The following is a 26,002-nucleotide window of genomic DNA, read 5'->3' as shown; positions in this document are numbered from 1 at the left end:
ATTGAAATACACCCCAACAGCATTAGCAAATCTTCCTGTGAGGATGCAAAGCCCCTTAACTCGATCAAGTGCAGAAATTTAGGACGGGATTCTCCGAGCCCCCGCTAGGTTGGAGAATCCCAGGGGGGCGCCACGAATCCTGCCCCGCTGCTCTGCCGCCGGCTGCCGAATTCCCGGCACCGGTTTTTGGGTGGGTCGGGGTTTATGCCGCGCCGGTCGAGGGCCGTTGGCAGCGGCCCCCCCCCCGGCAATTCTCCGGGCCTCGGTGGGCCGAACGGCCGTCGTTGCCTGGTCAGCCCCTCCGGCGTGAAATGGACATGGTCCATCACGGCAGGACCTGGCTTGTAGGACGGCTAGGTGAGTCCCCAGGGGGGCTCCCACGGTGGCCTGGCACGTGATTGGGGCCCATTGATCTGCATGGGGACACACTTTCCTTCCGCGCCGGCCTCTGTAGGGCTCCGCCATGGCCGGCGCGGAGAAGAACCACCCTGCGCAATCGCAGGAACACACCGGCCGGTCTGCGCATTCGTCAACTCACGCCGGCCCATCAGCGCCAACCACTCCACCGCCGGCCTAGCCCCCGGAAGTGCAGAGGATTCTGCAACTTCCGGTCGGCCCGACACCGGAGTGGTTCGCGCCGTCCTTGGCGCCGGTGTCGGGCCATCCGGCCAGTTGCGAGAGAATCCCACCCTTAGTTTTTCGTCTAACAGTTTAAGCTAAAATCAAAATCCAGTTACTTCTCTATCGCTTGTGTTTCTTTATTCAATGTACACAGCCCCTTCTTCTTTTAAAAAGAAATGTGTTATTCCAACTCTCAGCTGTTTGATAGTGGGCAGCACGGTAGCACAGTGGTTAGCACAGTTAATTCACAGCTCCAGGGTCCCAGGTTCGATTCCGGCTTGGGTCACTGTCTGTGCGGAGTCTGCACATCCTCCCTGTGCGTGCGTGGGTTTCCTCCGTGTGCTTCGGTTTCCTCCCACAGTCCAAAGATGTGCAGGTTTGGTGGATTGGCCATGCTAAATTACACTTGGTATCCAAAAAAATGGTTATGTGGGGTTACGGGGATAGGGTGGAGGTGAGGCTATAGGGTGGAGGTATGGGCAGGTGCAGACTCGATGGGCCGAATGGTCTCCTTCCACATTGTTCGTAGTTTCTATGAACCTTCCCTAACAGTTTCTCACCAACCAATGAACTTATGTTTCTCCTGTGATGACTGCCTGTCCTTGTGTCCTCCTCTCGCACTCTCCTCCAGGAGCTGCTGACTGCCTGTCCTGGTGTCCTCCTCTCACACTCTCCTCCAGGAGCTGGTGACTGCCTGTCCTGGTGTCCTCCTCTCGCATTCTCCTCTCGGTGCTGCTGACTGCCTGTCCTGGTGTCCTCCTCTCACACTCTCCTCCAGGAGCTTCTGACTGCCTGTCCTGGTGTCCTCCTCTCGCATTCTCCTCTCGGTGCTGCTGACTGCCTGTCCTGGTGTCCTGCTCTCACACTCTCCTCCAGGAGCTGCTGACTGCCTGTCCTGGTGTCCTCCTCTCGCACTCTCCTCCAGGAGCTGCTGACTGCCTGTCATCATAGATCATAGATCATAGAATTTACAGTGCAGAAGGAGGCCATTCGGCCCATCGAGTCTGCACCGGCTCCTGGAAAGAGCACCCTACCCAAAGTCAACACTTCCACCCTATCCCCATAACACTGTCACCCCACCCAACACTACGGGCAATTTTTGGACACTAAGGGCAATTTAGCATGGCCAATCCACCTAACCTGCACATCTTTGGACTGTGGGAGGAAACCGGAGCACCCGGAGGAAACCCACGCACACACGGGGAGGATGTGCAGACTCCGCACAGACAGTGACCCAAGCCGGAATTGAACCTGGGACCCTGGAGCTGTGAAGCAATTGTGCTATCCACAATGCTGCCGTGGTGTCCTCCTCTCGCACTCTCTTCCAGGAGCTGCTGACTGCCTGTCCTGGTGTCCTCCTCTCGCACTCTCCTCCAGGAGCTGCTGACTGCCTGTCCTGGTGTCCTCCTCTCGCATTCTCCTCCAGGAGCTGCTGACTGCCTGTCCTGGTGTCCTCCTCTCGCACTCTCTTCCAGGAGCTGCTGACTGCCTGTCCTGGTGTCCTCCTCTCGCACTCTCCTCCAGGAGCTGCTGACTGCCTGTCCTGGTGTCCTCCTCTCGCACTCTCCTCTAGGTGCTGCTGACAGCACTGCAGCACAGTGGTTAGCACAGGCGCTTTACAGCTCCAGGGTCCCAGGTTTCCTACATTACAAGAGTAACAACTATACTTCAAAGATATTCAATTAACCATGATGTTCTGAAGTTCCTAAATCTGCTCCGTAACAAAAACTCTTTCTTCTTTCCTTTGACAAACCGCTCTCATGACAAGCTAACAGAACACAGGGATCCCCCAGCACCCTATTTTAAACTGGTGAAACAGGTACAACGGGGGAATGCCAGCTTTGAGTCATGGCCCAGTTATTTAATGATCTCAAACAAGAAGCCAGCAGGACCCTTTAAAGACAACAAAGCACTTACCTGTCAAGGTGGCGAGGAAACTGAGTTCCTGAATACCAATGATCACATCAGTTTGGCAGGTGAGCGTATTCCTGTTCAGGTCACATCAGTATGGCATTCCTCTTGTCTGTCAAATATTGCTAATCAAAACTCTCATTGGTTTATTCCTTCCCCTATGTTTTAAAGCTGATATCACTTGACAGCCAAGATACCAATGAAGGGGGCAAGCGATTTGTCATGGATCCATAGTCAGTCACAAATTCCCAACTATCTCCCCTTAATTCCCATGCTGCTATTTTCTACTTAACCATATATTTGAAGGTTCTGCTTAAGATCTCCTGCTAGATTCGGCAGGTAGACAGTGAGATAGGTAGAATGAGTGTGATGTCAGCAACTGTGTGGGTACAATGAATAGGAACCATGGAGAGCTTCAGAGGAGAGTGTGGAAACTCTGACAGAGCACGCACCCGGTTGGAGAGATACTGCATTTGCCTCTACAGCTTCTGTAATTTTCTACCGTAACAAATCAACAGTCCATCAATGAATTCTAGTTTCATTCACGCACTAGCCAGACCTTCATCGGAGATCAAAGTCGGACTTATGCGACGTTCACTGTCTTCAGGGGATGTCCCGGAGGACTGGAGAATAGCCAATGTTGTTCCTCTGTTTAAGAAGGGTAGCAAGGATAATCCAGGGAACTACAGGCCGGTGAGCCTTCCTTCAGTGGTAGGGAAATTACTGGAGAGAATTCTTCGAGACAGGATCTACTCCCATTTGGAAGCAAATGGACGTATTAGTGAGAGGCAGCATGGTTTTGTGAAGGGGAAGTCGTGTCTCACTAACTTGATAGAGTTTTTCGAGGAGGTCACTAAGATGATTGATGCAGGTAGGGCAGTGGATGTTGTCTATATGGACTTCAGTAAGGCCTTTGACAAGGTCCCTCATGGTAGACTAGTACAAAAGGTGAAGTCACACGGGATCAGGGGTGAGTTGGCAAGGTGGATACAGAACTGGCTAGGTCATAGAAGGCAGAGAGTAGTAATGGAAGGATGCTTTTCTAATTGGAGGGCTGTGACCAGTGGTGTTCCACAGGGATCAGTGCTGGGACCTTTGCTCTTTGTAGTATATATAAATGATTTGGAGGAAAATGTAACTGGTCTGATTAGTAAGTTTGCAGACGACACAAAGGTTGGTGAAATTGCAGATAGTGATGAGGACTGTCAGAGGATACAGCAGGATTTAGATTGTTTGGAGACTTGGGCGGAGAGATGGCAGATGGAGTTTAATCCGGACAAATGTGAGGTAATGCATTTTGGAAGGTCTAATGCAGGTAGGGAATATACAGTGAATGGTAGAACCCTCAAGAGTATTGAAAGTCAAAGAGATCTAGGAGTACAGGTCCACAGGTCATTGAAAGGGGCAACACAGGTAGAGAAGGTAGTCAAGAAGGCATACGGCATGCTTGCCTTCATTGGCCGGGGCATTGAGTATAAGAATTGGCAAGTCATGTTGCAGCTGTATAGAACCTTAGTTATGCCACACTTGGAGTATAGTGTTCAATTCTGGTCGCCACACTACCAGAAGGATGTGGAGGCTTTAGAGAGGGTGCAGAAGAGATTTACCAGAATGTTGCCTGGTATGGAGGGCATTAGCTATGAGGAGTGGTTGAATAAACTCGGTTTGTTCTCACTGGGACGAAGGAGGTTGAGGGGAGACCTGATAGAGGCCTACAAAATTATGAGGGGCATAGACAGAGTGGATAGTCAGAGGCTTTTTCCCAGGGTAGAGGGGTCAATTACTAGGGGGCATAGGTTTAAGGTGAGAGGGGCAAGGTTTAGAGTAGATGTACGAGGCAAGTTTTTTACGCAGAGGGTAGTGGGTGCCTGGAACTCGCTACCGGAGGAGGTGGTGGAGGCAGGGACGATAGTGACATTTAAGGGGCATCTTGACAAATACATGAATAGGATGGGAATAGAAGGATACGGACCCAGGAAGTGTAGAAGATTGTAGTTTAGTCAGGCAGCATGGTCGGCACGGGCTTGGAGGGCCGAAGGGCCTGTTCCTGTGCTGTACATTTCTTTGTTCTTTGTTGTTCTTTGTTGCATCTTTAAACAGCACCTACTTTAGTCCTTCGTTTCATCTCCTACCTATCTTTCTTCATCTTTACTGTACCTCCCACTTACCTCTTCTTTTTTCTTCTTTCACTAGCTCCCAGCAAGATGGCCTCATTCGACAATAACCTGAAATAAATGAAGTGGATGGGAACACGTGTCGCAGATGCCCCATTGCCTCACTCATTGCAACCAGCATACAGCTTCATAGAAGCAATGCCATTTCTGCTGGACCTTGTCCAAATGACCATTCTTCTAGCTGAGGTGACGAGGCCTAGCACAAGGGGAGAATGAGTCCAACCCTAATGCCAACCTGCACCCTTCCACCCAGAATTGCTGCCAAACAATTAGCAAGAGCAGAAGTTCCAGGAAATATTTCCGTCCCCAGTTCTGGGGTCAAATATAAATGTTTGTCTGCTGAGAAGATCTAACTCAGTACACTGAAACTTGAGGTCTTCCTGATCCGTATGGCACAATTTCACACAGTGCCTTTACCACTAAAATAACATTTGCTGAAGTAATTAATTATTGATGGGATGGGGGGAGGATTAAAGGAAAATATAAGTGTTTGAAAATGGTATAGTAATACAAAAGTTTACATCATCTGAAAGGGAGAGGAATGAAAACATCAACCCCAATACACTCTTTATATTAAAGGCTCCTTTAAGGCAAGACAGTGCACTCCACAACATGTTACATATGATACACACAAATAAAAATCTCATAACTGACCCATGTGAATCAAGTGAAGATTCAACCAGGAAAAGGATAGGTTCTACTTCCAGGGTCAACGCTTGGATTTGTTGTCAGAGCACCACAGTCTCTGGAAAGGACTGAATAAAGCCCCTCTCTTAAGGCTGGCTCATTTACTCCGCAGCACTTGTCACTAAAGCCAGAGTTAGTGTTGGCAACGACTCACATTAATCACAGTGTTCTAAATGGTGCTATTAAAATGACAATAAGTTGTAGTGTTTAATGTGCTCAAACTGACATCTTCAGAGCAATGATGAATAGAGAAATGTTCAAAAGGTAACAATGGAGGCTTTCAATGTGTCACATTGGTTCAATCTGCTACAAGTAGTTCACAGTTAAACAGGAACATTACCCACTTAACAAAATCAGTCTTCCGCCAAAGTTAATGGGATGGGCGCTGAACAGGTGCCCACATAAGTGGAACAGGCTGCATTCCAAGAAATGATGAGCGATTTAGTATTGAAACGAATACTGTAAGGAGCTGTCTACATGTCAACAGAAGGCTGTGCAGCTGCTATCAAAGGGTGAATAGAAGAAAGTAGCTCGAGGCTGGGAGTAGCTCCACGCACAAACACTTACCCCTTCATCGATTGGATGCAGCATTTGAAATAGACAGAAGAGTTGGCTGAGATCGTTCCCACGGCAGGTGCTGTGGGCTTAATCGCTGATGCTAAACTGCTCCAACCATTTTGTACAGACTGCAGCAACTCTTATTCAAATTTGTTGTAATAAATATGTTGTTTCTAAATATGTCTGTGCGGATCCACCTAACCTGCACATCTTTGGACTGAGGGAGGAAACTGGAGCACCCAGAGGAAACCCACGCAAACACAGGGAGAACGTGCAGACTCTGCACAGACAGTGACCAACGCCAGGAATCGAACCTGGGAGCCTGGAGCTGTGAAGCAACTGTGCTAACCACTATGCTACCGTGTTGCCCATATATAACAGACCATGGTTTAGGCAACACAGAACAATTGTCTGCAACATTCTGACTTAGAACCCTTGTTTGTGTCCTTTGAAACTGTGTCTTTCTTTCCCACGAAAAGAGTCCCATCCAAATGGAAAACTCTTTTTATTTGGTACTTATAAGAATTTTTTTAAAATTAGGCCGTGGCTCAGTGGGCTAGACAATTGGTTTGTAAAGCAGAACAGGGCCAGCAGCGGGGTTCAATTCCCGTACCAGCTGAGAATTCCGAATTCTCCCCCTGTGTACCCGAACAGGCGCTGGAATGTGGCGACTAGGAGCTTTTCACAGTAACTTCATACTTGTGTCAATAAAAGATCATTACTATTCTGGTCTCAACTCTCCAGCCAGGGAAAACAGCCTGTTGGGATCTACCATGTCAAGCCCTCCCAGAATTCCATCTGCTTCAATGTGATCTCTCTGATTCTTCCGAACCCCAGAGAATAGAGGCCTATTTTACTCACTCTCCGCATTGATCTGCCCTCTCATCTATTAACCTGACTAGCGAATGAACCTTCATTGCACCCCCTTAAAGGCGTGTTTGTCCTTCCTTACATAGGAAGGCCAAATGTGTACACAGCACTCCAGGTGTAGTCTTACCAAATCCCGATATTAGTGGTTCTCAAACTGTGGCCCATAGACCCCTGGAATCTAGGGGTGGGAGGGGTGGGTGGGGTAGGGTGGTGTAGTGCTGTGCAGGGGTCTGTGAAATAATATGAAAATGCTCATTGAGCAGAACCAGCCTTACATGGGGGGGGCTTAACATAATCTTGCCATCACACGGTCACATCAGAAGATGCTGGGCTTTTTATTTAACATCTCTGCAGGGATTGCTATGGCGAATGTTAACAGGGTCAGCAGCCTCTTACATTACTGCACATAAGAATATAAGAATAGGATCAGGAGTAGGCCATATGACACTTGAGCCTGCATGCCATTCAATATAATCATAGCTGATTTTGGCCCCAATTCCACTTTCTTGCCTGTTCCCCATAACCCTACATTCCGATCCTTTGATTTCTTTTCCTTGCATTTCAAAAGTATGTCCATCCCAATCTGGAATATATTTATCTACTCAGCCCCTAACCTCTGGAGTCCAGAATTCTGAAGGTTCACAGCCCTGTGAGGGAACAAACATCTCCTCATCTCTGACTTAAATGGGTGATCACTTATTTTGAAACCATGCTCTTGATTTCCCCACCAGGGAGGGCCATTCAAGGAGATCCACAAAGCTGTCAAACTAGTCTCAGACCAGCCTTCAGCACGTCTCCCACTGCTACGCAGGGCCACTGCTTTACCAGACTATAAATCACATTCTATTTTTAGTTACATGGGATTTTTAGGGGTGTTTGCGGGGACCATATTCTGCAATTTAAACCTCTTTACTCTTAAAAGCAAGAAACATCGGGCATTCTATAGCATCATTTACAGCCATTACTGTTAAACATCACACTATGTGATGTTTAGCTAGGCCATGCAATAACAATCAGACTCGACACACTGTTATCTGCAAGTGAATACTCGTTTTCTTAATAGCGTTATTAAAACACTGGTTACCCTCAACACTCTCATATAATGTGTATGTAGTATTATAATTTAGATCAATTGATCCACAATTATTAATCCATTTAAACGGGTCCTTCTAACCAAAATGTCTGAACCAGTACCCTATATTATTCCAGCAAGGCTTTGTAACTCTTATTCTCAAACCTCCGTGCAACAAATACTGACATGCAATTGACTCAGTTCCTTAAAGCTAATATGGTTTCTACTAAACAAAGCTACAATGCATTTGCAAATATTTAAATAAATGTGACTGCTGTTTAACTCACTCAATGAAAAGCAAAAGCCTTATTACTGAATGCCGACTACATATTTTATGATTGTCTTATCAGGATGTCTTCTAATTGGCTGCTCACAATTTCCATGGAAACTACTGGGATAAGTAGCAAAGCTTCAGAGCCTCATAGCACCTGAGCCAGGTATTAAAGCCATGTTGCTAATTTTCAAAGTTCACAACCAACTGCTGCTAAATAACCACGCACCGTCATCTCAACCAAGCAGCTCTGAAAAATACATCTTCCCATGGCCAGAATTAATTGGAAGACACCATGGGCGAAATTCTCCGTTATCGGCGGAAAGTCCGCCGATCGGCGCATAAAACGGCGCAAATCCCACTTGCGTCACGTCATAAAAATGGGCCGATAGTCTCCGGCACGAAATGGGCTAGCAGCGACGTGACGGGATCCGCGCTTGCGCAATGGTTCACGCCGTGCAGCGTCATACGCGCTGCACGGCGTGACGGCTCATGAGGCCGCACAGCTCCCCCCCACCCGACCGGAACACCCGACCGCAACACCCGACTGGATGGCTAGCCGTCGCTCAGCCCCGAGGTTCGAGTCACGCGATGTGGAGGCGCTCCTGGACGCTGTGGAGCAGAGGAGGGAGGCCCTGTATCCCGGGCACGGCCGCAGAGTTGCCCCACGCCACAGCCGGCGTCTGTGGAGGGAAGTGGCAGAGGCCGTCACTGCTGTGGCCCTAACACCACGTACAGGCACCCAGTGCCACAAGAAGGTGAACGACCTCGTCAGAGCAGGCAGGGTGAGCCTCCCCTATATCCCCATATCTCCCCCTCCCCATATCCCCCCTCCCCCATACCCCCCTCCCCCATATCCCCCCTCCCCCATATCTCCCCCTCCCCCATATCCCTCCCCATATCCCCCCTCCCCCATATCCCCCCTCCCCCATATCCCCCCTCCCCCATATCCCCCCTCCCCCATATCCCCCCTCCTCCATACCCCCCTCCCCCATATCCCCCTCCCCCATATCCCTCCTCCCCATATTCCCCCTCCCCCATATCCCCCCTCCCCCATATCCCCCCTCCCCCATATCCCCCCTCCCCCATATCCCCCCTCCCCCATATCCCCCCTCCCCCATATCCCCCATATCCCCAAGTGAATCCAGCCCTAACCTTAACCTCTGCAATGCACGCGCAACCGATGGCGTGCATTCATATACCTGCCTAACACTGTTGCCTTTTACCCCTGCCACCACCCCCCCCCCCCAACAGGAGAAGCGCGCACACAACAATAGGGAGCATGTGAGGACTGGAGGAGGGCCCGCTGATGAGAGGCCACTGACCGTACATGAGGAAAGGGCCCTGGAACTGGCTGGCGGACCTGAGGACCGGGAGGTTGCTGATGCAGAGGTCGGGGCCCCACGAGCAAGTGAGCCACCAACAGCCCGTCCCCATATCCCCCCTCCCCTATATCCCCCTCCCCCGTATCACCTGATCACTGCCTGATGTCTAACCATGCATGCTTCATTGTGTATCGCAGGACCAAACGTCCAGGCACCCATCCCCGCAGATGCACACCGCCCGCAGGATGCCCCTCGGAGACCACAGGAGACGGAGAGACCCGCACCCTCCAGCATGCGACGCCCGCAGGATGCCCCTCGGAGACCACGGGAGACGGAGAGACCCGGACCCTCCAGCATGCGACGCCCGCAGGATGCCCCTCGGAGACCACGGGAGACGGAGAGACCCGGACCCTCCAGCATGCGACGCCCGCAGGATGCCCCTCGCACACCACGGGAGACGGAGAGACCCGGACCCTCCAGCATGCGACGCCCGCAGGATGCCCCTCGGAGACCACGGGAGACGGAGAGACCCGGACCCTCCAGCATGCGACGCCCGCAGGATGCCCCTCGCACACCACGGGAGACGGAGAGACCTGGAGCAACAGGGAGACGACACCCCCGTCACGTGCGGGAGCGAGCACCCAGCGATGAGGGGGGCAGCCACAGGCCCCCGTCACATCCGAGCCAGGACACCACTACCCAGGACACCACTATCCAGGACACCCCTACCCGGGACACCACTACCCAGGACACCCATACCCGGGACACCACTACCCGGGACACCACTACCCAGGACACCCGTACCCGGGAAGACGAAATACCGGACAGTGACTCAGAGTGGATGGGTGGAGACGAACCCCCACCCCAAAGTGCCATGGACTCAGAGTGGGACGAAGAGCACGACACAACGCCACTGCTGTCACCAACACCCTCCACCATCGTAGAAACACTCACCACGGTTGGGCACTTTAGTGATGAGGCGTCTGGTACACTCACTGGTGCGCACAACACAGCCGTCCCGGTACAGCAGGTGGAGGTAGGAGCAGCAGAGGGACCGGGCGGTCGGAGGGCAGCCCAGGCCAAGCGAACATCTGCCGCCCAGATGGATCCCGGGTTCCTGCAGTTACCACACCCACACATAGATCCGATGCAACCACCGACACGGAGACGAGCGAATAGGGTGACGGGTGGCTTGCGGCGGCTGCGGTCGCAGGTGGAGGAGTCCACCCGCGTCCAGGAGCTGGGAGTGGTCCCGGTCATGCGTGCCACCCAGGCTGACACCGCACGGGTGGCGTCCGCGGTGGAGGCAATGGGTGCGACGGTGTCAGACATGGGGAACGGTTTGCGAGGCCTGGGGCCTTCCGTGCAGGCGGCGTCTGTGGCCCAGGAAATGGCTGCCCTCTCACAGGAGGCCATGAACCAGTGCCAGCGCCAGTTGGCAGAGGCGCTCAACGCCATAGCCCTGTCTCAGCAGGCCTTGGCCCAGTCTCAGCAGGCCATGGCCCAGTCTCAGCAGGCCATAGCCCAGTCTCAGCAGGCCATAGCCCAGTCTCTGCAGGCCATGGCCCAGTCTCTGCAGGCCATGGCCCAGTCTCAGCAGGCCATCGCTGAGGGCATCGGCGCCAGTGGCCATGTGCGAGCCGGCGTCGCACTGTCACAGACAGGGTTCGACAACCCCCTGGGCTCCATGGCTGCAAACCTGCAGACTCCTGTCGATACCAGCACGGGCCTCCAGGACTGGCAGCGCCAGATGTCGGGGGCGCGTCGGATGGCCAGTCCGTTCGCATCCCCCACCCATGTAGAGGCCTGGGGGCCATCGGGCACCCCGAGGGAGGAGGAGGTGGTGTGGTCCGTCCCGGCTCCCTCTGTAGGGGAGGTCCCGGTACACCGCGACACCTCGGACTCCCCCCCTTCCGTCCCAGGTGCATCGGGTGGGCAACGGGCAGGACAGGCTGGCAGCTCGCCATCCCAGTCGCCCGGGCCGCAGCCTGGCCCATCTAGGCCAGGACGCCCCAGGAAACGGCCGCCAAAGAGATCCAGTGTCAGAGGGCAGGAATCACAGGAGTCCACCTCCAGTTCTGCTGTACCGTCTGGGGAACCACGTAGACGTAGTCAAAGGGCCCGTAAGGCCAAACAATTAGACACTGAGTAAGTTGGCACGGGTGCAGGGCACAGGTGAGTTTTAGGGGCTAGGGCACGTGCATGAACTCCTTTGGTTATTAAAGTCAATGTTACACCTACCGAAGCTGCCTTTGTGCTCTGTCCAAAGTGTGCGGGCGTGTCATGTACGTTGAGCGCAAGTGTGTGTGTGACGGGTGGTCTTACCTCAGCCCCAGGTGAGTCTGCCCCCTTCCCCCTGGGCCGCCATCAACATCCCCCGGGCAGAGGACGGGACCGTGCGCTGCAGTGTCACAGCCGCATGCAGGGATGGTCCGGGTGGATGGTGGTACTGTGGCCATGGGTCAGACATAGTCCAACGATGTAGAGCCAGGAGCTCATCGGAGGCGGGTTGTCATCATCCTCCATGGCCTGCGATAGACACGCGTCCACCCGCAACTGGGTGAGCCCGGCCCGTTGTGCCGCCGGTGGATCGGCAATTGGGGGGGGGGTGGTGTGCATGCGGGTGGGGTGTGTGGGGTTGGGGAGGGGGGTGAGGGTGCTGGGTGGGTGGATTGGTGGGGGGTGTGGGTGGTCGGCTGTTGTCATGGTGTGCGGTCTGTGGCCATACTACCCGATTCCCACGCCCATCTAGTCAGTGAAGCGGGCGTCTATCAGTCTGTCCCGTGCCCGCTGGGCCAGCCGGTAACGGTGGACAGCCACCCGCCTGTGTCTACCCCGTCTGCCCTGACCATTGCCCCCATCCCCCTCATCTGGGGAGGACTGGGCCTCTTCCTGCTGCTCCTCCACTCCGCCCTCCTCTGCCTGCGGCACATCGCCCCTCTGCTGGGCTATGTTGTGCAGGACGCAGCACACCACAATGATGCGGCCGACCCTATCTGACCGATACTGGAGGGCGCCCCCAGAGAGGTCCAGGCACCTGAAACGCATCTTCAGCACACCAAAGCACCTCTCGATCACTCCCCTTGTCGCTACATGGGCAACATTGTAGCGGTTCTCCGCCTCATTGCGTGGCCTCCGTATAGGCGTCATCAGCCACGATCGCAATGGGTAGCCCCTGTCGCCCAGCAACCAGCCCCTCAGCCGGGGATGGCGTCCCTCGTACAAGGTGGATACAGAACTGGCTAGGCCATAGAAGGCAGAGGGTTGCAATGGAGGGATGCTTTTCTAATTGGAGGGCTGTGACCAGTGGTGTTCCACAGGGATCAGTGCTGGGACCTTTGCTCTTTGTAGTATATATAAATGATTTCGAGGAAAATGTAACTGGTCTGATTAGTAAGTTTGCAGATGACACAAAGGTTGGTGGAATTGCTGATAGCGATGAGGACTGTCTGAGGATACAGCAGGATTTAGATTGTCTGGAGACTTGGGCGGAGAGATGGCAGATGGAGTTTAATCCGGACAAATGTGAGGTAATGCATTTTGCAAGGTCTAATGCAGGTAGGGAATATACAGTGAATGGTAGAACCCTCAAGAGTATTGAAAGTCAAAGAGATCTAGGAGTACAGGTCCACAGGTCATTGAAAGGGGCAACACAGGTGGAGAAGGTAGTCAAGAAGGCATACGGCATGCTTGCCTTCATTGGCCGGGGCATTGAGTATAAGAATTGGCAAGTCATGTTGCAGCTGTATAGAACCTTAGTTAGGCCACACTTGGAGTATAGTGTTCAATTCTGGTCGCCACACTACCAGAAGGATGTGGAGGCTTTAGAGAGGGTGCAGAAGAGATTTACCAGAATGTTGCCTGGTATGGAGGGCTAAGCTATGAGGAGCGATTGAATAAACTCGGTTTGTTTTCACTGGAACGAAGGAGGTTGAGGGGCGACCTGATAGAGGTATACAAAATTATGAGGGGCATAGACAGAGTGGATAGTCAGAGGCTTTTCCCCAGGGTAGAGGGGTCAATTACTAGGGGGCATAGGTTTAAGGTGAGAGGGGCAAGGTTTAGAGTAGACGTACGAGGCAAGTTTTTTACGCAGAGGGTAGTGGGTACCTGGAACTCGCTACCGGAGGAGGTAGTGGAAGCAGGGACGATAGGGACATTTAAGGGGCATCTTGACAAATATATGAATAGGATGGGAATAGAAGGATACGGACCCAGGAAGTGTAGAAGATTGTAGTTTAGTCGGGCAGTATGGTCGGCACGGGCTTGGAGGGCCGAAGGGCCTGTTCCTGTGCTGTACATTTCTTTGTTCTTTGTTGTTTGTATGCCGGGGATGGATGACCGCGACAACACGAATGAGTCATGTACACTGCCTGGGTGACGGGCGCAGACGTGCAGGATCATCATGCGGTGGTCGCAGACCACCTGTACGTTCATTGAATAGGTCCCCTTCCGATTAGTGAACACGGCCCTGTTCTCTGCAGGTGGCCGCACGGCGACGTGCATCCCATCGATCGCGCCCTGGACCATGGGGAACCCGGCAACGGCAGAGAAGCCCACGGCCCGGGCATCTTGGCTGGCCCGCTCCACGGGGAAGCGGATGTAGCGGTGCGCCATGGCATAAAGGGCATCTGTCACTGCCCGGATGCACCGATGCACCGATGTCTGCGATATGCCGGACAGGTCCCCACTCGGTGCCTGGAATGACCCCGTTGCATAAAAGTTCAGGGCCACCGTAACCTTGACGGACACGGGGAGAGGGGGTCGCCCGCCAGTGCCACGCGGTGACAGGTGTGCCAGCAGGTGGCAGATGTGTGCCACGATTTCCCGGCCCATCCGGAGTCTCCTCCTGCATTCCCGGTCCGTGAGGTCCTGGTATGACTGCCGGGGCCGGTACACACGCCCTCGGGTGCCTCCGTTGCCGTGGGGCCGCGACGTCCTCCTCCCCCTCCTCGTCCTGTCGATCAGGTGTCCCTGCAGCCTGGGCGGCTGCCGCCTGCCCCTCTGCGGCAGCCTGCGCCGCCTCTCTGGCACGCTCCTCCTCCTCCTCATCCAGGGCAACATAGACATGAGCGGCTGCCACCACGGCGGCCAACATCGCTGGATGGTCTGAAAACATGACGGCCTGGTGGGGGGGAGGGGAACGACGACATGTCATCATTGCCCATATCCCCTCCTCCCCCCAGCCAGGTTGCATGGACCGCATGGGTCCAACTGTTGGAGGCTGGCACCTGGCCAGGTGGACCAACTCATTTGCCCTCCCATCACCCACCCCAGCACGGACCCCCCCCCAACCCCCACCCCAGCACGGACCCCCTCCCCAACCTCCACCCCAGCACGGACCCCCCCCAACCCCCAACCTCCACCCCAGCACGGACCCCCCCCCCCAACCTCCACCCCAGCACGGACCCCCTTCCCAACCTCCACCCCAGCACGGACCCCCCCCCAACCTCCACCCCGGCATGGACCCCCTTCCCAACCCCCAACCTCCACCCCAGCATGGACCCCCCCCCAACCTCCACCCCGGCACGGACCCCCTCCCCAACCTCCACCCCAGCACGGACCCCCCCCAACCCCCAACCTCCACCCGAGCACGGACCCCCCCCCCCAACCTCCACCCCGGCACGGACCCCCTCCCCAACCCCCAACCTCCACCCCAGCACGGACCCCCTCCCCAACCTCCACCCCAGCACGGACCCCCCAACCCCCAACCTCCACCCCAGCACGGACCCCCCCCCCAACCTCCACCCCGGCACGGACCCCCTCCCCAACCCCCAAACTCCACCCCAGCACGGACCCCCCCCCCAACCTCCACCCCGGCATGGACCCCCTCCCCAACCTCCACCCCAGCACGGACCCCCCCCAACCCCCAACCTCCACCCCAGCACGGACCCCCCCCCCAACCTCCACCCCGGCACGGACCCCCTCCCCAACCCCCAACCTCCACCCCAGCACGGACCCCCTCCCCAACCTCCACCCCAGCACGGACCCCCCCAAACCCCCAACCTCCACCCCAGCACGGACCCCCCCCAACCTCCACCCCGGCACGGACCCCCTCCCCAACCTCCAACCTCCACCCCAGCACGGACCCCCCCCCCAACCTCCACCCCGGCACGGACCCCCTCCCCAACCTCCACCCCAGCACGGACCCCCCCCAACCCCCAACCTCCACCCCAGCACGGACCCCCCCCCAACCTCCACCCCGGCATGGACCCCCTCCCCAACCTCCACCCCGGCACGGACCCCTCCCCAACCCTCAACCTCCACCCCAGCACGGACCCCCCCCCCAACCTCCACCCCAGCACGGACCCCCTCCCCAACCTCCACCCCAGCACGGACCCCCTCCCCAACCCCCACCCTCCACCCCAGCACGGACCCCCCCCCAACATCCACCCCGGCACGGACCCCCTCCCCAACCCCCAACCTCCACCCCGGCACGGACTCCCCCCCCCAACCTCCACCCCAGCACGGACCCCCTCCCGGCACTCCCCCGGAGCCCAGCCTACTCTAACCACCCCCCCCCTCCCCCCCGCCGCACACACACACACACAAGCCGAGACACACCTCTCCTCACGCAATCAGTCTGCGGCCACGCCATTTCCTGCCCGGAGCCAACCCCCCAGGCCGTCACTCACCTCCTCGCTGGTCGGCGTGAGCCTGGAGCACCGGGTCACGCCGATGAAAAGGAGGTTTGATTCACGTCGACGTGAACGGTCATCACGTCGACGGGACTTCGGCCCATCCGGAAGGGAGAATATCGGCAGGCCGAAAATCGGCAGCCTTGCGCAGACCCGTGACATTCTCCGCGGCAGCGGCACCATTAACGCCCCGCCGACTTTTCTCCCTTCGGAGACTTCGGCGGGGGCGGGGGCGGGATTCACGGCGGCCAACGGCCATTCTCCGACCCGGCGGGGGGTTGGAGAATGACGCCCCATATCTTCAGTGATAAGAACCCACAAAAAATGCAGAAGGAAATTTACCTACAGCTTTGACTGCTGATCAGTCACAACAAGGCAGTTGCTGTGGCAACAGTGGCACATCAACTGGAAAGGTACACAATCTCTCCCGCTCTTTCCTTCAAGGAGCCCGAGAAAAATTGAAAGCGATGAGAATCAGGGGGGAATCTCTCCACTAATTTGAGTCACATCTGGCACAACGGAAGATGGTTGTTGGAGGTCAATCAACTCAGCCCCAGGATATCGCCGCAGGAGTTCATTAGGGTAATGTCCTAGGCCCAAACATCTTCATCTGCTTCATCAATGATTTTCCCTCCATCATAAAGCCAGAGATGGGGGCATGGTTTGCTGAGATCTGTGCTACGTTCGATACTATTCGCAACTCCTCAGATACTGAAGTAGTCGTGGAGCAAAACCTGGCAAATTTCCAGGTTTGGGCTGATAAGTGGAAAGCAACATTCATGCCACACAAATGGCAGATAATGACTAGTTCCAACAAGAGAGAATCTAACCATCTCCCCATTCACATTTAACATCCCAGACACCAATCTAGTAAACCTTTCCTGTACAGTTTCAAATGAAAGTATATATTTCTTTGGATATGGAGACCAAAACTGTGCACCTTTTCCAGGTGGGGTCTCACCAAAGGCTGATAGCAAGACTCCTTTATTCTTGTACACCAATTGCTTGCTTTACCTATATGCTAACGTTGGTTGTTCCTTGTCTGAGTATACCCCGAACACCAAAATCTAGGTTTCACACTTTTAAACATGTTCTGTTTTCTTATTCCTGCTATGAAAGTGAATGACCCCACACTTCCCAACGTCCATCTGCAACCATGTTATCCACTCACTTCATCTACTTACAGCTCTTTCTTACCTCTTAATGTCCTCCTCACAGTTAACACTTCCGCCTGAATTTGTGTTGTCAGCAAACCTAGATACATTATTCTTAGTCACTTCATCCAAGTCATTCATACAGGTTGTAAATAGCTGATCCTTGCAACACTCCACGAGTTTCAGCCTGCCGACTTAAAAATGCTCCATTTATCCCTACTCTGTTAACCAATCCTTTATCCTTGCTGATATATTATGCCCAACACCTTCATCCCTTAATTTGGTATTAACCTTTTGTGTGATACCTTACCCAATGCCGTTTGAAAATTGATGGTCTGAGTTATAAGGAGAGGCTGGATAGGCTGGGACTTTTTTCCCTGGCGTCTAAGAGGCTTAGGGGTGATCTTATTATAGAGGTCTACAAAATAATGAGGGGCATAGATAAGGTAGATAGTCGACATATTTTCCCAATGGTAGAGGAGTCTAGAACTAGAGGGCATAGGTTTAAGGTGAGAGGGGAGAGATACAAAAGAGACCAGAGGGGAAATTTCTTCACACAGATGGTAGTGAGCATCTGGAACGAGCTGCCAGAGGCAGTGGTCGAGGCGGGTACGATTTTGTCCTTTAAAAAGCAGTTAGACAGTTTCATGGGCAGGGTGGGTATAGAGGGATATGGGCCAAATGCAGGCAAATGGGATTAGCTTAGTGATAGAAACTGGGTGGCATGGACAAGCTGGGCCGATAGGCTTGTTTCCATGCTGTAAACATCTATGACTCTGTCCAAGAATACTGCATCCATTTGCTCCTCTTTATCTACCCTATTAATTGCATTCTCAAAAACTCTAATATCTTTGTCAAACGCAAAGTTTGTCAACGGTTTTTCCTTTTGTAAATCAATGCTGACTTTATCTTATCATACTATAATTTTCCATGTGAATTGTTAAAATGTCCTTAATCACAGATTCGAGCATTTTCCCCAATATCTGATATCAGGCTAGCCGGCCCCCAATAGTTCCCTGTTTTTTTTACTCCTTACTATCCTGAATATCGATGTAATATTTGAACATTTCCAATGGAACTGGAATCTGAAGAATTTTGGAAAAATCCAAAGCGGTGCATCCACGATCTCTGCAGCTTATCCGGGATGCAAGTCCTGGGAACTGGTCCAATAGTTTTTCTTTGCGGACATTGATTAACTGAAATTTCTCACTCTTATTGGCCCAGTGGTACCCAGCCCCTGGGTATAAATACCAGCAATTGCCAGTCATAACTATGCAAGCAGCATTGCCGAGCATTTGTGGCATGATGTGGAGAGTTTCTGCCACAACAGCGCCATCCACAGAGATCTGGACTACATCAACACAAGTGCCTTTGCCACAACACCGAACAAACCCTCTGCTATATTTTGTCCTGTCCGTTTCCCCACTCCCAAATCCAGCTCCCATACCACAGACATTCACAAATACACACACAGCCTGTTGGTGTTCTGTGGCGACTGGCACTCCTAGTCTGCACTCTGCCAAATGAATGGTGTTGTCATTCAACGGAAGCAATGTACTGATAATGCGCACATACTAATCTACACTTATTCGCTGTTCGCTCTACCACTGCCTATGGTGAATTTTCAGGATCGAAATGCAATTGATTGATCTTAGAATTTATGAATTAAGATATAATGAGAAAAGAATCAGGTGAGTTTTCCGAGAACAAGATAAGGAAAATGGGCTTGGAAATCAGGAAAATGGAAATCAGGTCACAGCCGACAAAAGCAACTATGAGCAACCGAGAAAGAAGCAAGAGATCTGAAGGTGATAGTCTTGCACAGGAAACATCAACACTGGAGGAATGATAAAATCTAATTCACTTTATATCACTTCCAATCTAAGAAATGTCTCTCACGCTGTTTGTATGACTGAATTATAAAAGTCACAATGTTGACTGAAAAGCATAGTCTGATCTTCAAAAGAATGCGAGTATGCACACAGAGACATAGCAACTGCAAACTCAGGGCCAGTGGAACTACTTTTGTGTTTTTAACCTGTGCAGATCACAGGTAGCAATCGGTGTTCCTCAATTGGCCTGAGGGAGAGGAATTATCAGGTCAGCGTTTCTGCTCCTGATCTCTGCTGGAAAGTACAAGTACGTTAATGTACAACACATGTACATCAGGACAGCATATGATCCCCCCTGTGGTTGACTTTCTCGTCAACGCTGACTGGGTGGGGTTTTTTTTCGTGTTAATTCTGGCGATAGCGTAAGAGGGGTAATATTGGATCAACCATCCATTAAATATCTCCCCCAAATTTTGCTTCCATTGCGTTCAGTATGTTGGGTTTTATTGAATTGCAGCCTGAAGTTGGCAAATGGTCCTATAGAGTGATCTCGAGAACTTACAGGGAGCTACATTATCAGAATTACTCGATCACACCATTTTTCCATATCGAGTGCATGAGTCAACTCAACATTGCTACCAGCCTTTGGACTCAGTGAGTCTGTATCCAGCACGTTGGAAGATACTCCAGTGTTACAGAAATTTCTATTCTTACTGTTATGTTTTCCTTCAATATTTTCTACTGATAGTCTCTGATTCTTCTGACTTCACAGCTGCACTTTCAAGTCCTGAGCGTTATTTGAAATTGTCTGAAGCCATACATTTGTGCATGTTGCAGTGTTCCCGGTCAATGGAGCTCTTCATTGTCACTATCTAATCTCTGAATTTGATTTATATGTTTATCTTCGCATTTGAACAAGCAGGCTGATGTTGGAATACTCCAGCAAGTTGGAGAGAGTACAGAGGAGATTCACAAGAATGATTCCAGGGATAAAGAATAAGTGTAGCTATGAGGATAGACTGGGGAGGTTGGGGCTGTTTTCCTGGAGAAAAGAAGGCAGAGAGGGGACTTGATAGAGGTGTTCAAGATCCTGAGGGATATGGACAGGATAAATTGTGAGAAATTAGGCTAATTGATGCTCAAGAGAGCATCAAGAACTACAGGGTATAAATTCAGATAAAATGAGCTGCACATTTTGCATAATGTTGGATATCAACAAGTTGATTACAGAGTACATGTTGGCGGAGAATAACCATCTATCAAACCTGTACTAGTGACATCTATTGGTGAAAAATCAGTACTGCAGCAACTTTTGAAATAAATCACTTCTGGTCCACAGACTGCCCAGATACCTTCTTAAAAGCAAATTACTGTGGATGCTGGAATCTGAAACAAAAACAGAAAATACTGGACAATCTCAGCAGGTCTAACAACATCTGTGGAGAGAGGAAGGAGCTAACATTACGAAAAGCTGTGACAAAAAGTCATCCAGGCTTGAAATGTTAGCTCCTTTCTCTCTCCAGATGCTGTCAGACCTGCTGAGATTGTGCAGGTACTTTCTTGTTGTATGTAATTGACAGGCCAACCACCTCTTGGATAATTAGATGGATAGCAAGATCTAACTCTGCTTATCACCTAAAAACTAGTTTTAAATTTCTTGTTCAGTTTAGTGTCTGGCTGCTATTCCTGCTGTAGTAAATTGACTCAAGTCTTTCCAATGATACGTCAGAGTTGCATGTGACGGTGTTGAGGCTCCTTTGCACAATGTGTTTATTTATTTTGCATGCAAATGACTGCACTGATCAATGTGTGATCTCTGCTTGACATAATTTGAGCTTTCATGCAAGCACTAACTGCCTACTTTATATGTGGCTATTGATTTACCAGCACAAAATCCAAACCTTTTACCTCTAAAAGCTACCAACGCATGTTTTGACATTTTCTTTTCTCCAAAGGCCATTAGGCCTTTTGCCAATCATTCTTCTGAAATATTCATAACATAGAGCATCTTACCCTAACTCAATCTTAAAGCCTGGCACCCTACATCAAATCTGCAGTAGGTCATGCCTGTACCCAGTGGACATGCTGTGATAAAATGGGTGGCACAGTGGTGAGCGCTGCTCCCTCACAGTGCCAGGAACCCAGGTTCAACTCCACACTGTCTGTGTGGAGCTTGCATTTTCTCCCCGTGTCTGTGTGGGGTTCCTCCAGGTTCTCTGGTTTCCTCCCTCAGTCCAAAGATGTGCAGGATAGGTGGATTATGGGGATTGGATAGGCGAGTAGGCCTAGGTAGGGTACTCTTTCAGAAGGTTGTTGCAGACTCGATGGGCTGAATGGCCTCCTTCTACACTATAGGAATTCTATGATTGTATGGGTGGCTGGATACAAGTATGGGGTCGCTTTCAGTCTAATGCCACGATAGCAGAGGAATTGTTTGATGTCTTATACTTGGGTAGTTTATCCTGCATTACTTCTGAGTGCTGTAAATTGCGTTGCAGGCCAATTTGGAGGTGTTGCCAAACCACCAGCCAGATGTAACTAGCACTCTTCAAAACCATGGTGTGCACTGAAATGTCCTAATTTAAATACGGAGCCAAGCCTGGCTGCTCTGTTTTGTTCCTAATCCAACATAAAATCGTAATATTCTATTGCTTTTCGACAAAGATGTTCTGCCTCTAAGGGTAATAAGACTGAACAGGATTTGATAAGCATAAACATGGAGTAAGCTTGACATTATGAATCACTTCCACTGGTATCCCGTTCTCTAAACATGTCCTTGGTCTCATAACACTGGGTGTAATCTACTCTGACTAATGTCACTCTCTCCATAATATGATATCCCAGCACATCATTATTATTATTTTTTTAAGCAAATATCAACATCCAGCACAGTATCAAAGGTAAAGCAGGGAATTTAGAGATTGGAACAATTTGGGTTGAGAGGGTGTGTGAACCCACTTCAGTTTGTGTCCTCAAAGTACCTTCAATTGTTTTCATTGCTTCAAGTGGATAATACTGCCGAGGGGCAATGATTGCGGGGGGGGGGGGGGGGGTAACCTCCCTTCTCCAGCCTCATAGAGAAACGGGTGAACTCTCCCGGAAAAACACGGCAGTAAACTGTGTCATGAATCATCATCACAAGACTGAGCAAGGTTTGAGAGACACTCACCTGCCAGACTGTTGTAGCACTCGACCTCGCTGCTCTCCACCGCCTTCCTCTCTTCCTCGGTCAGCCTCACCGATGGTTTCCCGCAGGCGGGATGCACTTGAAGGGCAGGGGAGGACTCGGCATCGCTCACCGCCAAGAAGCCTTTCATCTCCAGCAACGCCCGGTGGTACTTGCCGATGGCTTCTCGGAATTTCTTCTCCTTGTAGCACTGGTTGCCCTGGCTCTTGAAGTCCAGCGCTCTCTGGATGGTCTCCTGCGGTTCTGACTGGCTGTGATCGCCCCGCATCACACTCAGCTCCCACTTGGACACATTCAGAGTGCCCCCTGCACCTCCTCCTCCCCCTGCTCCTGCTACCCGACCAGCATCTCCTGGTCGCCCAGCGTTGGAGATGTGCTTGATGCCAGATGGCTTTTTATCTTCCATCTCTTAGCTGCTGCTGCCGATCTGTTTCATGATGCTGGGCGCACACACATGCACACACCAGTCTGCTGGGCTCCTGTGTGTTTGGCTGTGCGCGCGTTTGCTTTGGACCGCTTTCCCGAATTGTCCAAGTCAGATCCACCAAAGGCAGTGCGACCTGCCTCCTCAGTGTGTGTGTGTGTGTGTTTTTGGAAATTCTTGGCTCTGTGTTGCTGACCCGGAAGAGCTGGAGCAATCCACACGTAATCCAACCTGCTTCAGCTTCTAATTAAAGCAATAAGCATCTGGAAACATTACAGATCACAGGAAGAGTTGATTGGGGGGGGGGGGGGGGGGGGCTAGTTTACAGAGACCAGGCTAATAAACTTAACTTCGATTTATATTGAAGGATCATGAATTCATACAGCTCACACATCCTGCTTACCGAGACCAGGCTAGTAAACCTAACTTCAATTTACATTGAATCATAGATTCCCTGCAGTGCAGAAGGAAGCCATTCCGCCCATCGAGTCTTCACGACCTTCTGAAAGAGCTCCCTACCTAGGTCCACTCCCCCGGCCCACCCCCGCAGCCCCACTCAACCTTTGGACACTAAGAGGCAATTTAGCATGGCCAATCCACCTAACCCGCACATCTTTGGACTGTGGGAGGAAACCGGAGCACCCGGAGGAAACCCACACAGACACGGGCAGAAGGTGCAAACTCTACACAGTCACCCAGGTCAGAATTGAACCGTGAGCCTTGGCACTGTGAGGCAGCAGTGCTAACCACCGTGCCACACAAATATCATGGAAGATTCATACAGCTCACATACGTAACATGTCTAAACTTCAGCTAGAACGGTTTGCATTTCAATAGCAGGTTGGTGCAGTTTACTGCAGGGCAGTTGGTTAATTCTCACACCCCAGACCAATCACCTTTTTAAAAAAATCAACAGTTTACCATATTGCTCTTACCTAAGACAAATTTTTGGGGATTCCATCCTGAAACTCCCACGGCAGCACGATAGCACAAGTGGATAGCACTGTGGCTTCACAGCGCCAGGGTCCCAGGTTCGATTCCCCGCTGGGTCACTGTCTGTGCGGAGTCTGCACGTTCTCCCCGTGTCTGCGTGGGTTTCCTCCGGGTGCTCTGGTTTCCTCCCACAGGCCAAAGATGTGCAGGTTAGGTGGATTGCCCTTAGTGACCAAAAAGGTTCGGAGGGGTTAGTGGGTTACGGGGATAGGGTGGAAGTGAGGGCTTAAGTGGGTCGGTGCAGACTTGATGGGCCAAATGGCCTCCTTCTGCACTGTATGTTCTATGTTCTAAATCTGGTGATTTGTGTTGGAGGAATCTTCATTATGGTGCTCAGGTGGCTACATTTTCACCTGGGAATGAATTTTGGCGTTAAATTCTCAATGGCCAATTTGCCCTTGGGTACCCGATCAATCATGCCTCCCCAACCAGCGACCAATATACTATAGACCACCTCCATGGATGACAGTTGGACAAGTAGTGAGAATCCTAGCCAAGATCCACACATCACCCACCCCATCTCTCTCCAACACCACTCCATACAATTCATACAGTGCAAAAGGAGGCCATTCAGCCCATCAAATCTGCACTGACTCTCTGAAAGAGCACCCTACCTAGGCCCACTCCCTGCAATCTCACCTAACCTGCACATCTTTGGACTGTGGGAGGAACCCGGAGCACCTGGAGGAAACCCAGGCAGACACGGAGAGAACGTGCAGACAGTCACCCAAGGTAGGAATCAAACCCGGGTTTCTGGCATTGTGAAGCAGCAGTGCAAATCACTGTGCCACCATGACGCCCACTCCTTTCCCATCAAATTCAAAACCAGTTCCGCCTCCTCAAGAAACTCCATCAGTACCAACCAATGGTAAATTGTGGAATCTCCCTGGGTACGGAAAGCGTCCAACATCACCACAGTGCGCTGGCTGGGGCGGCTTCTGCCAGGGCCAGGGGGAGTAGCGTGGGGTAGCTGGGAGGTGGGCTTTGGGGTCAGAATGGACGGACACGGAACACAATTGCCACAGCCAGCATGCAGCTGCACACACTGCTAACAACCCACTTTGAACTTAGCACCGCGAGTGGTATAGGTGTCCTCCCAAGGCACCCCCCTAGGTGCCCTCTGGCCTCAGCTGACCCACCAGCTGTATGGGCAAGTTCCAGCACAACCAGTGCCATTTTGTTGGCTGGGATGAGTGTGCGTGGGGAATGTAATGTGTATGTACGGCTGCAGCTTGTCACCCTCCCGAATGTCGATCACGGACCCGACGAACCCCGCACCGTTTTTCATTGGAATCGATTGTGTTACACGCGCACCAGTGCTAGCCCCTCAACAGTAGTGGAATCAGTCTGGGTGTGGCACCAGTTTTTCTGTTGTGAAAGACAACAAATTCTGCCCCAGCATCAACACTTAGTCTCAAAAACCAAGTATCCCACCCAAGAAATATGAAAAGAAGATACAGACTGGTACTTTGGGGTGTGTGTGTGTGTGGGGGGGGGGGGGGGGGGGGCAAAGAAAACTTCTCTCTCCACTGATGCTGCCAAACCTGCTGAGTTTGTCCAGCATTTTCTGTTTTTATTTCAATTTATCAACTGTCTTGTGGGAAACCCTACATTTGACAAGTTTTAAAAAAATCTTTAACAGGCTGAAAAATACAAATGGCAAGCTTTCTGAGTATATTTCCTTGTTGCATTTCATCTCTTAAAACATGTGGCACCTTTGGTATTTCCTAAAACATGTGCAGAGGAGATTTACCACAATGTTGCCTGGTATGGAGGGAAGATCTGATGAGGAAAGGCTGAGGGACTTAAGGCTGTTTTCGTTAGAAAGAAAAGGTTAAGAGGTGACTTAATTGAGGCATACAAGATGATCAGAGGATTAGATAGGGTGGACAGTGAGAGCCTTTTTCCTCAGATGGTGATGGCGAGCACGAGGGGACATAGTTTTAAATTGAGGGGAGATAGATATAGGACAGATGTCAGAGGTAGGTTCTTTACTCAGAGAGTAGTAAGGGTGTGGAATGCCCTGCCTGCAACAGTAATGGACTCATCAACATTAAGGGCATTTAAGTGGTCATTGGATAAACATATGGATGATAAGGGAATAGTGTAGATGGGCTTTAGATTGGTTTCACAGGTCGGCGCAACATCGAGGGCCTGTACTGCGCTGTAATGTTTCCGTACCAGCCTTCCCGAACAGGCGCCGGAATGTGGCGACTAGGGGCTTTTCACAGTAACTTCATTTGAAGCCGACTTGTGACAATAAGTGATTTTCATTCATTTCATTT

At 51.7% G+C, this 26,002-nt stretch overlaps 1 protein-coding gene across 1 annotated transcript in view; it reads right to left on the bottom strand.

Annotated features, from left to right (window-relative positions):
• Positions 1 to 22,934, bottom strand: part of LOC140396967 (tetratricopeptide repeat protein 9A) — a 134,818-nt gene extending 111,884 nt beyond the window's left edge. Inside the window, exon 1 of the mRNA XM_072485966.1 lies at positions 22,283 to 22,934. Coding sequence (XP_072342067.1) covers positions 22,283 to 22,706 — 424 coding nt within the window. The 5' untranslated portion in view covers positions 22,707 to 22,934. The remainder of the gene's footprint in view (positions 1 to 22,282) is intronic.
• Positions 22,935 to 26,002: the final 3,068 nt, after the last annotated feature.

Source organism: Scyliorhinus torazame, chromosome 2 (genome assembly GCF_047496885.1).
Source record: "Scyliorhinus torazame isolate Kashiwa2021f chromosome 2, sScyTor2.1, whole genome shotgun sequence".
In the NCBI taxonomy this organism is placed as follows: Eukaryota; Metazoa; Chordata; class Chondrichthyes; order Carcharhiniformes; family Scyliorhinidae; genus Scyliorhinus; species Scyliorhinus torazame.
This window is presented reverse-complemented; position numbering and strand designations above follow the sequence as displayed.